Here is a 14,221-nt window from a genome sequence, read left to right as displayed (position 1 = left end):
TCTTTGCAGCCTGACTCCTGATTTGGGAATGCCTGGGGTGGGCACGGCTGGTGTCCAGCCCCACCCAAGGGGCTCCCCGCTGCTTTTCCATTGCACTTCTCGGGGGCTGGAGCAAGCAGCGCGCCCAGGCCCGGGGCAGGAGGGAGGGAGGGAGCGGCCTGCAAGCTGGAGGGTTTGCTGGGCCCCTGGCCAATGCATGCAGCTCCCCGGCGGGAGGAGCCTGGCCAGGGGGAGGGGATCTGGACACGGAGGGGGCGGGTCCGGTCCAGGGCCCGGTTGCAGCAGCTGTGCGAGCCGCTGAGGGACTCGGGAGGCGCAGGGCGGCCCCGGGGATTTGCTTGGCCGCTGCTGCCGCCTCGGTTCCCCCTTCCCCCACCCGCTTTTCCCGGGGAGGAAAGTAACTTTGCCGCCGCGGGGGCCGGGCGTGTGCAGCCGCAGGGAGCCTCCCTCTTTCCCCGGCGAGGAGTTTGCACCGCATCGTCCTTGCAGGAGCGTCCCGGGAGCCGGGCTCTGCATTGCCCGGAGCCGGAGGGAGCCTCGCCCCGGGAGCCGGGCTCTGCATTGCCCGGAGCCGGAGGGAGCCTCGCCCCGGGAGCCGGGCTCTGCATTGCCCGGAGCCGGAGGGAGCCTCGCCCCGAGAGCCGGGCTCTGCATTGCCCGGAGCCGTCCTCCTGCAGGGGCGCCCCGGGGGGAGCGTCTCCCCGCCCCGCCCGGAGCCATGTCCCTGCTGCGGGTGGCGGAGCAGGAGCCGCCCCTGCAGCGCTGGCTGCCCACCCACGTCCAGGTGACCGTGCTGCAGGCCCGGGGCTTGCGGACCAAGGCAGGGGGCGGCGCGGGGAAGCCGGGCACCAGCGATGCCTACACCATCATCCAGCTGGGGCGGGAGAAGTACAGCACCTCGGTGGCGGAGAAGAGCCCCGGCAGCCCGGAGTGGAAGGAGGAATGCGCCTTCGAGCTGCCCCCGGGGGCCCTGGAGCTGGAGGAGCCGGCGGACTGGGGAGGGGGCTCCCCCCGCGGCCAGCGGGGCTGCGAGCTGGTGCTCACCGTCATGCACCGGGCGCTCATCGGCCTGGACAAGTTCCTGGGCCAAGCCACCGTGCCCCTGCAGCCGGTCTTCAGGGAGAGCCGCTCCATGAAGAGCCAGTGAGTATCCAGCGGGATCGGCCCCCTGCTAGCCCTGGGGCTGGGCGTGGGGCTCGGCTGGGTGTCGGGGTGAGGGTTGCATTTACACCCTGGTTGCAAGGGCATCGCCCCCCCCCCACCTTCAAAATCCGTCCAGACTGCACCGCCGGGAGGGGCTGGCGGCCAGCCCGGGGCGCACGCACCACTTACCGCATTGCAATGTGTTAGCGCTGGGTTGTAAAGTTAAGACCCAACCCCTCCCCTAGGGTGACCAGAGAGCAAGTGTGAAAAATCAGGACAGGGGGTGGGGGGGGGTAATAGGAGCCTATATATGAAAAAGACCCCAAAATCAGGACTGTCCCTGGTCACCCTCCCCCCCCCCCCCCAGAACATAAGCAAGGCGGAACTGGGTCAGACCAAAGGTCCATCTCGCCCAGTATCCTGTCAACCGACAGTGGCCAATGCCAGGTGCCCCAGAGGGAGTGAACCTAACAGGCAATGATCAAGTGATCTCTCTCCTGCCATCCATCTCCACCCTCTGACAAACAGAGGCTAGGGACACCATTCCTTACCCATCCTGGCTAATAGCCATTAATGGACTTAACCCCCATGAATTTATCCAGTTCTCTTTTAAACGCTGTTATAGTCCTAGCCTTCACAACCTCCTCAGGCAAGGAGTTCCACAAGTTGTCTGTGCGCTGTGTGAAGAAGAACTTCCTTGTATTTGTTTTAAACCTGCTGCCTATTAATTTCATTTGGTGACCCCTAGTTGTATTATGGGAATAAGTACATAACTTTTCCTTATCCACTCAAATCCCATGGGAGTTGAGTCACCCCAACGGGAATGGGTCTTTTCCCCCATCTCCGGACCGGGGTGGGTGGGAAATGCTATGGCGAAAAGTTCAAGCAATTGCATGCAAGGAACGTTCCCCATAAACTTCCTCGGCCCCTGGGTCTGCAGGGCACAGAGCGCCCCAAATTTTGTGTACCCAGTTACTGGAACTGGTTGGCCACAGGAAGGTGGATGAAGTTCAGTTTTGGCAGGGCTCTCTCCCGCACCAGGAAGAGTGGGATCAACTCCTGTTTACATGGCAGCAGTGGGGTCTCCCATCCCTCCTGTGCCAGGAGGGTTAAAAGCTTTCAGGTGCTTGGCTGGCAGGCAGCAGAGTTGGAACAACTTGAGTGATTTTTAAGCGTCGGGTTGAATGCAAAGTTGTCTGTCCAAGGGCTGGGAGTGTTTGCCTGCGCCAAATCCTAAACATCAGAGAGTCTAGCCTCCTCTGCTCACTCAAGCTTGGCTGCCTGAGTCACTGCAGAGGGACTTGGGAGGGGCTGGGCATATGCTCCAGTCTCCATCCATTGGGTAGTGTCCCTGTCCCAGGCGTGGCAGGAGACAGAGTGGAGATCTTGTGGAGAGCAGGATTAACCGTGTTAAAGGAGTCGGAACATTGTTTTCCCCCAAAACCCAAACAAATCTGGTTTGTTTTTGCTCCACAGAACAGCAAGGCTCTTGGGGCTCTGGCTTGCCTAATATGGGCAGTTTTTGGTGGAAAGGAGGTGGGTTGGTAACAATTTAAAAAGGGAATAACTTTGCTCTGTGTAGTTTGACTTATTTTTCTGGGAGCATTTGCTGATCGCTTTACTCTTACTTGGATGAAGAGATTGGAAAAGTTTTTTTCTCTCCTGCTGATGATAGCTCATCTCAATTGATTGGCCTCTTACAGTTGGTATGGCTACTCCCACCTTTTCATGTTCTCTGTATGTATAAATATCTTCTGTGTGTGTTCCAGTCTATGCATCCGAAGAAGTGGGCTGTAGCCCACGAAAGCTTATGCTCAAATAAATTGGTTAGTCTCTAAGGTGCCACAAGTACTCCTGTTCTTTTTACGGATACAGACTAACACGGCTGCTACTCTGAAATCTGAGACTGGAAGAGTGGATGGTTCGAAAGAGAAGTCCTATTTAGGTCACAAGGCAACAGCTTGTCTGCAGGCTTTAGGGGGAGACTTGATTGCTAGATCACAACCATTGGGAGGCAGTCCTAGTGTGTGTGTGTGAAATTTAACTTTCAGTGCTCCTTGCAGCTTGCTCTGGGCGTTGATGGATTATACTCTGGACAAGGTTGGAATGCACAAAACTCTCCATAAGGAAAGCAATGCCCCTTTGGCAGAGTATTTAAAGAAAGCGAGTGTGCAAAGGGAAAGGCCTTGCGTCCATGCCATGCTAAATATTTAATTAGGAAAACCGTGTTAAATAATCAGTGTGTGCTGGCTTTACTTTGGCTCAGATCCTGAAGCTGGATAAGCATGTGTTTAACTTTGTTCACAGGAGTAGTCTCATGGAACGTGGGAATGGAGCCTAAGGCTGAAAGCTCTTTGCGGCCGGAGCGAACTTTTCTTTGTGTGTGGCTGTACAGTGCCTAGCACAGTTGGCCCCTGATTTTGAGGTCCCTGGGTGCTACTTTAGTAACAATAATCCTGCTGTTACCTTGCGAGCCTTTTCCACTGTTTACATTTTGCAGGCTTTTCCTCTGGCTATATTGCCTGTCGTTTCTTCTGACTTGCTCCGGAGCTGGCAGTGATGGTGTCTCATGTGATAACTTGCATCACGGCAGTCGGATTGCTTTGATGCTTTGGTGTGTAACCCAAGTAGTGGGCTCCTGCCCAGGAACTCTGCTGTGCTGATCTTAACCCTTTTCTTCGCTTAGTTTTGTTTCTTTGAAGGTGTCACATGGAGCTGTGTTTCTAACCCAGCTTAAGTTGTGGCACTGACTGAATATACATACAGCTTTATAATGGTGATGTAGAAACACCCTAAACATACGTTTCAGAGTAGCAGCTGTTTTAGTCTGTATCCGCAAAAAGAACAGGAGTACTTGTGGCACCTTAGAGACTAACGAATTTATTTGAGCATAAGCTTTCGTGGGCTACAGCCCACTTCTTCAGATGCATAGACTGGAACACACAGCAAGAAGATATTTATACATACAGAGAACATGAAAAGGTGGGAATAGCCATACCAACTGTAAGAGGCCAATCGAATGAGATGAGCTATCATCAGCAGGAGAGAGAAAAAAACCTTTGACGTGATAATCGAGATGACCCATAGAAGGTGTGAGGATATTTTAACATATTTTAACATGAGGAAATAGATTCAATTAGTGTAATGACCCAACAATTCTCAGTCTCTGTTCAAACCTAAGTTAATTGTATCTCATTTGCATATTAATTCAAGTTCAGCAGTCTCTCTTTGGAGTCTGTTTTTGAAGTTTTTTTGTTGCAAAATTGCCACCTTCAGGTCTGTCACTGAGTGGTTAGAGAGATTCAAGTGTTTTCCCACTGGTTTTTGAATGTTATGATTCCTGATGTCAGATTTGTGTCCATTTATTCTTTTGCATAGAGACTGTCCAGTTTGGCCAATGTATTTGGCAGAGGGGCATTGCTGGCACATGATGGCATATATCACGTTGGTAGATGTGCAGGTGAATGAGCTCCTGATGGCATGGCTGATGTGATTAGGTCCTATGATGGTGTCACTTGAACAGATATGTGGACAGAATTGGCATCGGGCTTTGTTGCAAGGATAGGTTCCTGGGTTAGTGTTTATGTTGTGTGGTGTGCGGTTGCTGGTGAGTATTTGCTTCAGGTTTGGGGGCTGGCTGTAAGCGAGGACTGGTCTGTCTCCCAAGATCTGTGAGAGTGAGGGATCATCTTTCAGGATAGGTTGATCTTTGATTATGCTCTGGAGAGATTTTAGTTGGGGACTGAAGGTGACGGCTAGTGATGTTCTGTTATTTTCTGTGGGCCTGTCCTGTAGTAGGTGACTTCTGGGTACTCTTCTGGCTCTGTCAGTCTGTTTTTTTCACTTCAGCAGGTGGGTCTTGTAGTTTTAAGAATGCTTGATAGAGATTTTGTAGGTGCTTGTCTCTGTCTGAGGGATTGGAGCAAATGCGGTTGTATCTTAGAGCTTGGCTGTAGACAATGGATCGTGTGGTGTGTCTTGGATGGAAGCTGGAGCATGTAGGTAAGTATAGCGATCAGTAGGTTTCCGGTATAGGGTGGTGTTTATGTGACCATCACTTATTAGCACAGTAGTGTCAAGGAAATGGACTGCCTGTGTGGATTGGTCTAGGCTAAAGTTGATGGTGGGATGGAAATTTGTTAAAATCATGGTGGAATTCCATAGGTTAAACCAAGCCTGGCATCTCAGGACAACATGGAATAACCAAACAGTGTTTGCTTTTATTGATTGATGGCAAAAGAAACTCTTTAAGCACTAAATTGCACAAGGGAAGAGCTATTAAGCATCTGTGCCCTCACACACCTGAGATTGCCTGGGGCTAGACATGTTATGACTGGGAGCTTTATGTGACAGTGGGATGAAAACTCAGGTGCTCTGGTACCAAAAGCATAGGAGACTCTCCATTCATTGTCAGCGGAGTAGGGGCTAAGACACATAGCTGAGCAGTTCTGATTCTGTCTAATGTGGGCGGGTTGTTGCACAAATGCTAACTCGTTCAGAGCAGCGCATTGTAATTGGGAGGTCAGCAGTGCTGGATAACAGCGGAGCCATTTGTAGATTTTCATCACAAGCATCAGATGCATAAAGTGCAGTACAGTGGATAACTGCCAAGTGACTCCTGGCCTCAGGTACTTGCATTCTCTAGGCAAGTTGGTGGAGCACAGAACAAGCTGTATACTGTCAGAGAGTGAATGCTTCACAGGGCCCATATGGACCTTGGGGAGTCTCTTTGGAGGAGACAGAGGTTGCTTAGCAAACCCTCACTGGAGACTGCTAGCCTGCGGGTTGGTATGAAATAGTGCAAAACCCTACAAGTCTGAAGGGTTAGTTCAACAAGCTACGTTATACAGTAACGTTATACAGAAGTGGGCTGTAGTCCACGAAAGCTTATGCTCTAATAAATTTGTTAGTCTCTAAGGTGCCACAAGTACTCCTGTTCTTCTTTTTGTGTTATACAGTAACTTATAACTGCCTGACCTTGGAAGTAAACTTTCGACGTCTGGTTGAGTCAGCTGTAGACACCTTTGTTTGGGAGAATGTCTGCTAGTACCAATAAAAATCAGCTAAGCTCTTTGAGGCCACATGGCTGACTGCACTGCACTGTCTCCCCAAGGCCGTATGCGTGAGGCTAGACACGGAGCCTTCAGGAATTCATTAAGAACTGAACTACCGTATCCTTATATGGTGACATAAATGCAATTGGTGCTTTGGAGTGGCGGCTCACCCTGAAGAGATGACAACCAGAGTTAGGACAGGACAGGAGATGATAAACTGGGGGTGGGTGGGGAGAGAAGGCAAGGGTCACAGCAGCAAGATCAAAGCCTGGTTGCATAGCTTAATAAAATGTGTTTTTTCTAAGCAACTCTTTTTTTTTGAGAAAAGACACGGTCTAAAGTATTAAAGGCCTCACAGAAGCATCTTGAGGAGGAATAGCAGGTAAGGTCAAGGAAAAAGTCCAGGGAGTGGGGGTGGCCCATATGGCAGGAAGCAATGGAGACAAAGACAAGAGCATAATAAGGAATCATGCGTGGAGCAGAAACAGTGACCGTTCCTAAGTGCTCAGCCGTTGCAGAGATGAGGGCCATGTATGTGTCTGGACAGGTTGGGAGCAGAATGGTAAACTAGGGTTAGTCCTGGTATCTCTTTGTACAGGCTGCAAGCAGTAGACTAGCTGGTAGTTTCTCATTGCTGCTGCAGGCCAGTTGTTGGCTTGGGAAGTGTTTCGTTTGAGTGGGCAGGCACACAGCTTGTGAACTGATCACTTCCATCTCCGCTAAGCTCAGGCTTTTCATCTTGGCTAAGGAGGGCACATTTGTGCCAGTGGCTGGTTATGGTTTGGTCTTTTTTGTAAATTCATAGAGTTTAAGAAGGGTCTGACATACCACTGGGATACAACCTGGAACTGTGGGACCGCTGTGCCCCCTTAACACTCCTCCCTGGGCTGTTTTACAGTGCTATGCAAGTGACAAGCTGCAAACACCTCCAGGTGCTGTGATCACTCCGCCAACGGCATGCAGAGGCACAACCAGTTAAGTTGCATGAATGCTCTCTAAGCCACTCATGAGCTATACAGAGAGAGTGAGACACCAGGAAATATCCCCAACCATCAGCCTTGCACCTCAGAAACATACCATTTTACACTGCTTAGGACCTTCTCTTGAACAATGCAAGCTCATTAATTAGTTCACCGCTTTGACAAAGGATAGCGGATGCACCAGCCTTTGTAATCTGAGCAGATTCCCCAAACACGTTAGACAAATTTCAGAGTAGCAGCCGTGTTAGTCTGTATCCGCAAAAAGAACAGGAGTCCTTGTGGCACCTTAGAGACTAACAAATTTATTAGAGCATTACAGGCCCTGTAATGCTCTAATAAATTTGTTAGTCTCTAAGGTGCCACAAGGACTCCTGTTCTTTTTACGTTAGACAAACTCACTGGTAAGGATAAAACATGAAAATAAGTTTATTAGCTACAGAAAGATAGATTTGAAGTGATTATAAGTGGTAGGCATAGAGGTCAAAGTTGGTTACATAGGAAATAAAAATAAAATCTCAATCTAACTTCAAACTTTATCAGACTAAGCGAGATTTGAATCCAGCAATTTTTGTCGCCACACAAGGCGTTGTAAGCAGGTTACAGTTCTTAATACACAAGCTGAATTCTTTGCTCAGCCTGGGACCAATCTCTCCAGTTCAAAGTCATTTCTTCCAAACGTTCTTGTTGCCTTCAGATTAGGTGGGGGAGGAGAGAGGCATGAGGCAGATGTCACAGACTCCAATTTATCCCCCCCAGTCCATGGGCATGGAATGATACTGTCTCAGACATGGAGTCAGGGATCACATGTTCTATGTCCCCTGCTTAGTCACTGGGTTAAGCAGTCCCCATTGTCTGCCTGCTTGGAGGGGGCTCACTGGGAGAGTGGATTCTCCTTAATGAGCCATCCCCACATGGCGACTAGTCCGAATGTAAATCTGTCTTGCAGGTGTTAGGTGCTCCTTTGTTGCCACCAAAAGGCCAGCTGTGGGCATCTCCCAAACTCTCAACCTATTTCAACGAGACACACACGCAGCAAAACTTCATAACTTCTAATACAACGGTTACACACACAATTCAACAGGCTAGTAATGTTCAACAGATCATGACTTCTCAAATGATACCTCCCAAGGCATACTTGGATATGATTCTATGTTTTGTACGCCGTGGTGAATGTGGGGGCTCCAGGGTGTTATTCTGAGGTACAGAATGTTGCAAAAGGACAATTGGATCATCTAATCTAAACTTCTGTATATCAATGGCTGTTAAATTTCACCTAATTATGCCTGTGTTGAGCCCAGTCACCTGCATTTGGCTAAATCATATCTCCCAGAAAGGCACCAGAGATGGAGAATCCACCACTTCCCTTGGTAGTGTGTTCCAATAGCTACACACCCTCACTGTTACGAGAAATCTGTGCCTTATTTCCAATTTGAATTTGTCTGGCTTCAGCTTTCAGCCAGGGGCTCTTGTTCTGCCTTTCTCCACTGGATCACAGAGCCCTTTAGTAACCAGTATTTGCTTATACACTGTAATAAAGTCGCCTCTCAGTCTTTTGGGTAAATGAAACCGATTGAGCTCTTTAAGTCTCTCCCTGTAAGGCAATTGCTTCAGCCCTTGCATCACTTCCGCGGCTCTTTTCTGCAGTTTTCAACATCCTTTAAAAATGTGGACACCAGAACTGTTTGCAGTGTTCTAGTATCTGTCTTGCCAATACTATGTACAGCGATAAAATCATGTCCCTACCCACTACTCCCGTGTTCATACATCCAAGGATCACATTAGCCCTTTTTGTCACAGCCAGAGCTCATGATAAATTGTTTGTCCGGGATGACCTTTAAGTTCGTTTCAGAGTTGCTGCTTTCCAGGATACAGTCCCTCATTCTGTAGTCATGGCCGGCATTCCTTCTTCCTAGATGTATAACTTTTTCTGTTTTAATAAGGCAAAAAGCATTTTGTTTGAATGGGGTCAGTCTCCTAAACAAGCCGGAATGCTCTGTCGGATTGCCTTGACCACCTCGTTATATGTCAGTCTTGTGTCATCTGCAATTTTAATCAGCAGGGATTTTTTTAAACTTACCTCAATATGATTTGATAAAAATACTGATTGTCTTCAGCCCTAGTACTGATCCCTGTGGAACCCTGATAGAAAAGCCTCCATTTGATTTCCCCGTTGACAGCTACTTTCTGAGATCTATCAGTTAGCCAGTTCTTAATCCAGTTAACAGGTGCTTGACTGATATTGTATAGTGCTAAATCTTTAATCGGATTGCCGTGCGGTACTAGGTCAAAGTATATTACATCTACACAGTCACCTTTGTCAACTAAACTTGTATTCTCATCAAAGAAGGAAATCAGACATGTTTGACAAGACCTATATTCCATAAAACCATGTTGACTGGCATTAAATTATATTCCTATTCTTGAATCAGTTGAATTCTATTCCAGTTTTTCCATTATTTTGGCAGGGATTGTTAGGCTAACTGGCTTATAGTTACCAAAGTTGTCCCGTTTGCCCTTTTTGACTATTGGCACAACATTAACACTCTTCCAGTCTTTCTGGAATTTCCCTGCTGTTCCAAGATGACTTAAAAAATTAATATCCGTGGGCCAGCGGTCTCATCAGCCAACTGTTTTAGGACTCCTGGGTGCAAGTTATCTCGGTCTACTGATTTTTAAAATGTTCATACCTAGCTGATGATTAACATCTTTCTAATTACAAATGGACTGGAAAGTACTTTATCATCCTTATGCGATATGAGTAGGGCCCTACCACATTCACAGCTGTGAAAAACGCTTCCCGGACTGTGAAATCCGATCTCCCCCAGGAAATCTGGCTATTGTAGGGGAGACCAGATTTCACAGGGTCGGGCGGCTGGAGAGCAGTGGTTGCTGTGGCCGAGAGCCCAGCTCTGAAGGCCGAGAGCCCAGCTCTGAAGGTGGCATGGTATGTCTCAGGAGATGAAGCTGCTTCCTTTCCTTTTAGGACCCCTCCTAAACGCTGAGGCTGATTCCAGGCTTGCCGAATGGTCCCAGTTGCTTTCCATTATCCAGGTGGTGGCGTGGTGGGGGAGGTGAAATGAACTGCCTCAGTCCACTTCCAAAAGAACAAGTCTCCGTCATGACTGCCTCTGAGACTGATGGGCCCCTCGGGCCTCTGCTAAAGCTGCCATGGGAGACAAACTAGTGTCTCCAGGAGAGGTGATGCCTCCAGGTCAGGGATGTGGCACTGGGGGGCAGGGGAGGGGGCACTGTGTATTTTTCTGTGGGTAATTGACAACTCTCAAGACTTGAAGACTGGTACCGGCGTGAGAACTGAATTTAAGGGTTTGTCAAATTGCGTATCCATAATGCTGCCATCCCTGTAGTGTATAGGAAAGAACAGTGTCTCGCTGCTCTGGTGACTGCATTGAGCCAGCTTGCTGGGTTCCCGCTTCAGCTTATCTGCCGCGTGGCAATAAATCATTAAATGTGCATTACCCTAAAACTGGCCCCTCCCTCTCCCATGCACATCTGACCATCTGTCCTGCCCGGCCACCCACTGTCCAGCTATCCTGCATCTCTGGTTGCTCCATCTGTCCTGATTGTATTTGGAAGGAACGATGCACTAAAAGGTCAAACTAATAGAGTTCTAATAGAAGCCATCTGCATTCATTCTGGTGCATACATAGTGTCTGAGACGGGCTCAGAGGGCTTCCGACAAGTCCCGGGGCTGAGTGCCACAAGGGGTAGATCTAACAGAAACAGAGCTGTTCTGTGCCTGTGCAAGGCTGTTCTTAGCTTGCATGAAAAGATGCTATATGTCTGCATACGCCCAAGGGAGTTACAGTAGTGCAGTTACTGAATGAATAGTCTTCCTTTGCACAATATGGGATGAAACAAAAGGAGGAAAATGTCGTCTTCTGCCCCTGAACTGTGTCAGTGAAGTGTTGAGGTTGCTCCAGATGATGGGAGCAGCCCAGGCGAAGGCTGTCAAACCACCAGGGATTAGACTCTGTGAAAGGCCGTAGGTTAGGGAGGGGAGCAGAAGTGGGCCAAGGCAAGTCCCTAGAGGGCTTTAAACATGAAAGTCCTGTTCAGTTGTATCCTGAAAGAGATGGGGGCCGCTAGGGGTGATTGCAGTTGATGTGGTTTTGCAGGGCTCAAAAAACCTACTTCCCAGTGGCAAGCGGAAACGCCTTCTGGCAAATGTGGCTTGCGGGCTGCCTAAGCTGTTTTTATTTGGTTCCGAACTGAAGTTTTTCATTTCATTAACTTCTGTTTTTAGTCCACATCATTGCAAAAATGAACCCCCCGCACGTGAGCTGAGTTTGCACCCCTGCTACCTCCGCTGCTCCAGCATCCTGCTTTTCCAAGCGTCGAGAGAGCAAAACATCCTCCCCGCGGCTGCTCTTTGGAACCTTTGTGCACCAGTCAAACTTCGTGTCCGTTGCGTGCTACTGGGCAAACTTATGAGCAGCCCGAGAGCTAGTGCACAAGAGGAACAAGATTCCACAAAAGGTAACATGTATGAACAGCAGCGTGGTGGTGAAGAATCCCCTCCTCTGTCTTCATGCAACAGCTAGGAGGCTGGGTAAGGAGCAGATCTAATGGAGGATAGAGCTTTTTCCTCCTTCCAGCGGCAAGGAGAAGAGAAGGGTTCAAGTGGGATGCCAACCGGCACTCGTCGTCTCCTTTAACACCGGTTGAGAATGCAGCTGGTCTTATCGCCAGCATGTTGCCGTGGAAGCTTATTGGGGAGGGGGTTATCTTTCAGGCTGGCGTCCGGCTGGTAGGCGTCCAGTATGTTTTTCAAGCCCTGTGGGTGTGATTCTTGGTGAGTGAAGCGCATGTCGAATTCTGCCTTCTGATCCAGAATGCAGACAGTAGACACGGCACGCCTGAAGTTCTGTATCCTGGAGGACTGACTCTACAGGCTTACAACAGATTAATACAAGTCATAAGGTCTTTGATCTGTTGTAATAACCTTGCTGGCTGTCCCAACGCTGGTGGCTGGAGTTTCTGGACTGATTCTCGAATGGGCTGTACAAGACACAAGAGCAATAGCAGTTAAACTCTCCCTGCGTTACGCCGAGTGCTGCAGCGTGAAATCAGTTGCCAACAGCAGCTCCTGCTAGAATTCAGGAGAGCCGAGCGGAACGCTTCGACTGTGATACAGAGCAATTGGGCTGGTTCGCCCCCCTCGCCAAATCCAGTGGCTTTGGTGCTAAGAAAAGCCCCGCACTGCAAAAATGGAGACGCATAGTCATGGCGGGGTTTGCACTCTGGGGATTTGCAGCCTCTGTCTTGCTCCCAAACCTGCTGCAGAAATGCTGAGGGCTGCTGTTTAATGCTGGAAAGCGTCACTGTGCAGAGAGTATGCATCCCTGTGTGGCCGAAGAGGTCAAGAGGATGGGAGCGGAGACAGAGATTGCTCCTGGAGGTGCCTCCACAATGGAGCTCGCCTGCAGTCAGCAATAGGGACTGGGACTAGAGCACCTTTGGGAGCTTCTAGGGAGAGGTTAGTGGTCTGCATGCGTTTGGAACCCCTGAACTCCCTGGGTTTACAAGGTCACATTTCTACAGGATCAACTCAGCTCTTCATTCTGCTCAATGTTGCCCTGATCTTAAACAAATAAGGCACGAATGGTTCCCTGCACCCTGGCTGCATGGCCAAGCAGCCTTGAAATGTCGGTGCGGTTTAACGGCCTTGGTTAAATAGCCTTGCAAAATTGTCATCCGAACACACCAGCCCAGCTTAGACCTACCAGCCCCCCCCACACCCACTGCCCCCAAGCTCCTCCGTGCAATCGTTTCCCTTCCCTTTGTCCCTCTTCTCTTCTCCCCCTCCCCCCACCATTACAGGGCAGTAGGGAAGGGCCCCTTGCTGCTTCAGGGTTGGGTTGGTAGCTAGAGGAATACCGTATTAGTCAGCTCTCTAATCTAGCAGAACAAGGTGCGACTAGATCCAATGGTTGGAAGCTGAAGCTAGACAAATTGGAACACCTTACCAAGGGTCGTGGTGAATTCCCCGTCACCTGGAGTCTTTAAATCAAGACTGAGTATCTTTCTAAAAGAGATTCAGTAGCTCAACCAGAAGTCAGGGCTGTGTGTGGGAATTACCGGGTGAGGGTTTCTAGCCTGTGTGAGGCAGGAGGTCAGACTAGATCAGCAGTTCTCAAACTGTGGGTCGGGACCCCAAAGTGGGTTGCAACCCCATTTTAATGGGGTCACCAGGGCTGGCTTAAACGTGCTGGGGCCGAAGCCCAAGCTCCACCACCCGAGGCCGAAGCCTGAGGGTTTCAGCCCTGCATGTTGGGACTCAGGTTACAGGTCCCCCTTGGAGTTCAGCTTTGTCCCGCTCTCCCCGTCCCCCACCTGGGTCAGTGGGGCTCAGGCGGGCTCAGGCTTCGGTCCCCCCTCCTGGGATCATGTGGTAATTTTTAGTGTCAGAAGGGGGTCGCGGTGCAATGACGCTTGAGAACCCCTGGACTAGATGTTCACAATGGTCCTTTTCTGGACTTAAAATCTACAAAGAGAAGTTAGGCAGGTGTGAAGAGAGGCAGCCCGGTCTGCTGAAGGAGAGCAGAGAGAGGGGAGCGGCGACCTTCATGCATGTGCTCCCGGGGCCTGCTCTGGGGGAGCAGGGAGAGAAAATCGTGTGGCTTTAGTAACCAGTTGGGCCAAAGCAATGACTTACCTCAGGTGAGGCAATCCGGCCAGGCCAGCTTTACGAGTGAAGTAGCAGAAACCTCTCTCTTGTATGTCTTGTATGGGGATTGGTCCTGCTTTGAGCAGGAGGTTGGACTAGATGACCTCCTGAGGTCTCTTCCAACCCTGATATTCTATGACTCTATCAACTTCTATGACTCTGTCTTGCAGGCTGCAATGAAATGAGCTAGTGAGGTTGCACTTGCAAGTGTGGTGACCCTCCCTCCCCCAAAAGTAAACCCGTGACAAGTACAGCAGTGATTGTAAGCCCGGCACAAACATGTGAAGTCAATGCGGCTCCGTAAGCTCTGCTGGGATACGTGATGCGTTCAGCGACTCCATCACAGTCTGGCTCTC

General features: G+C 49.7%; 1 protein-coding gene across 3 annotated transcripts in view; it reads left to right on the top strand.

Annotated features, from left to right (window-relative positions):
- Nucleotides 1-277: 277 nt before the first annotated feature.
- Nucleotides 278-14,221, top strand: part of RAB11FIP5 (RAB11 family interacting protein 5) — a 114,239-nt gene continuing 100,295 nt past the window's right edge. For 2 of the 3 annotated variants that reach the window (XM_054029576.1, XM_054029575.1), the window contains exon 1: nucleotides 278-1,143. In XM_054029576.1, the coding sequence (XP_053885551.1) occupies nucleotides 719-1,143 (425 nt within the window). In that variant the 5' untranslated portion in view covers nucleotides 278-718. The remainder of the gene's footprint in view (nucleotides 1,144-14,221) is intronic. The other variant, XM_054029577.1, reaches the window with a different exon arrangement.

This window comes from Malaclemys terrapin, chromosome 5 (genome assembly GCF_027887155.1).
Source record: "Malaclemys terrapin pileata isolate rMalTer1 chromosome 5, rMalTer1.hap1, whole genome shotgun sequence".
In the NCBI taxonomy this organism is placed as follows: Eukaryota; Metazoa; Chordata; order Testudines; family Emydidae; genus Malaclemys; species Malaclemys terrapin.
The sequence above is the reverse complement of the archived record's forward strand: the minus strand, read 5'-3'. Positions and strand labels throughout refer to the sequence as shown.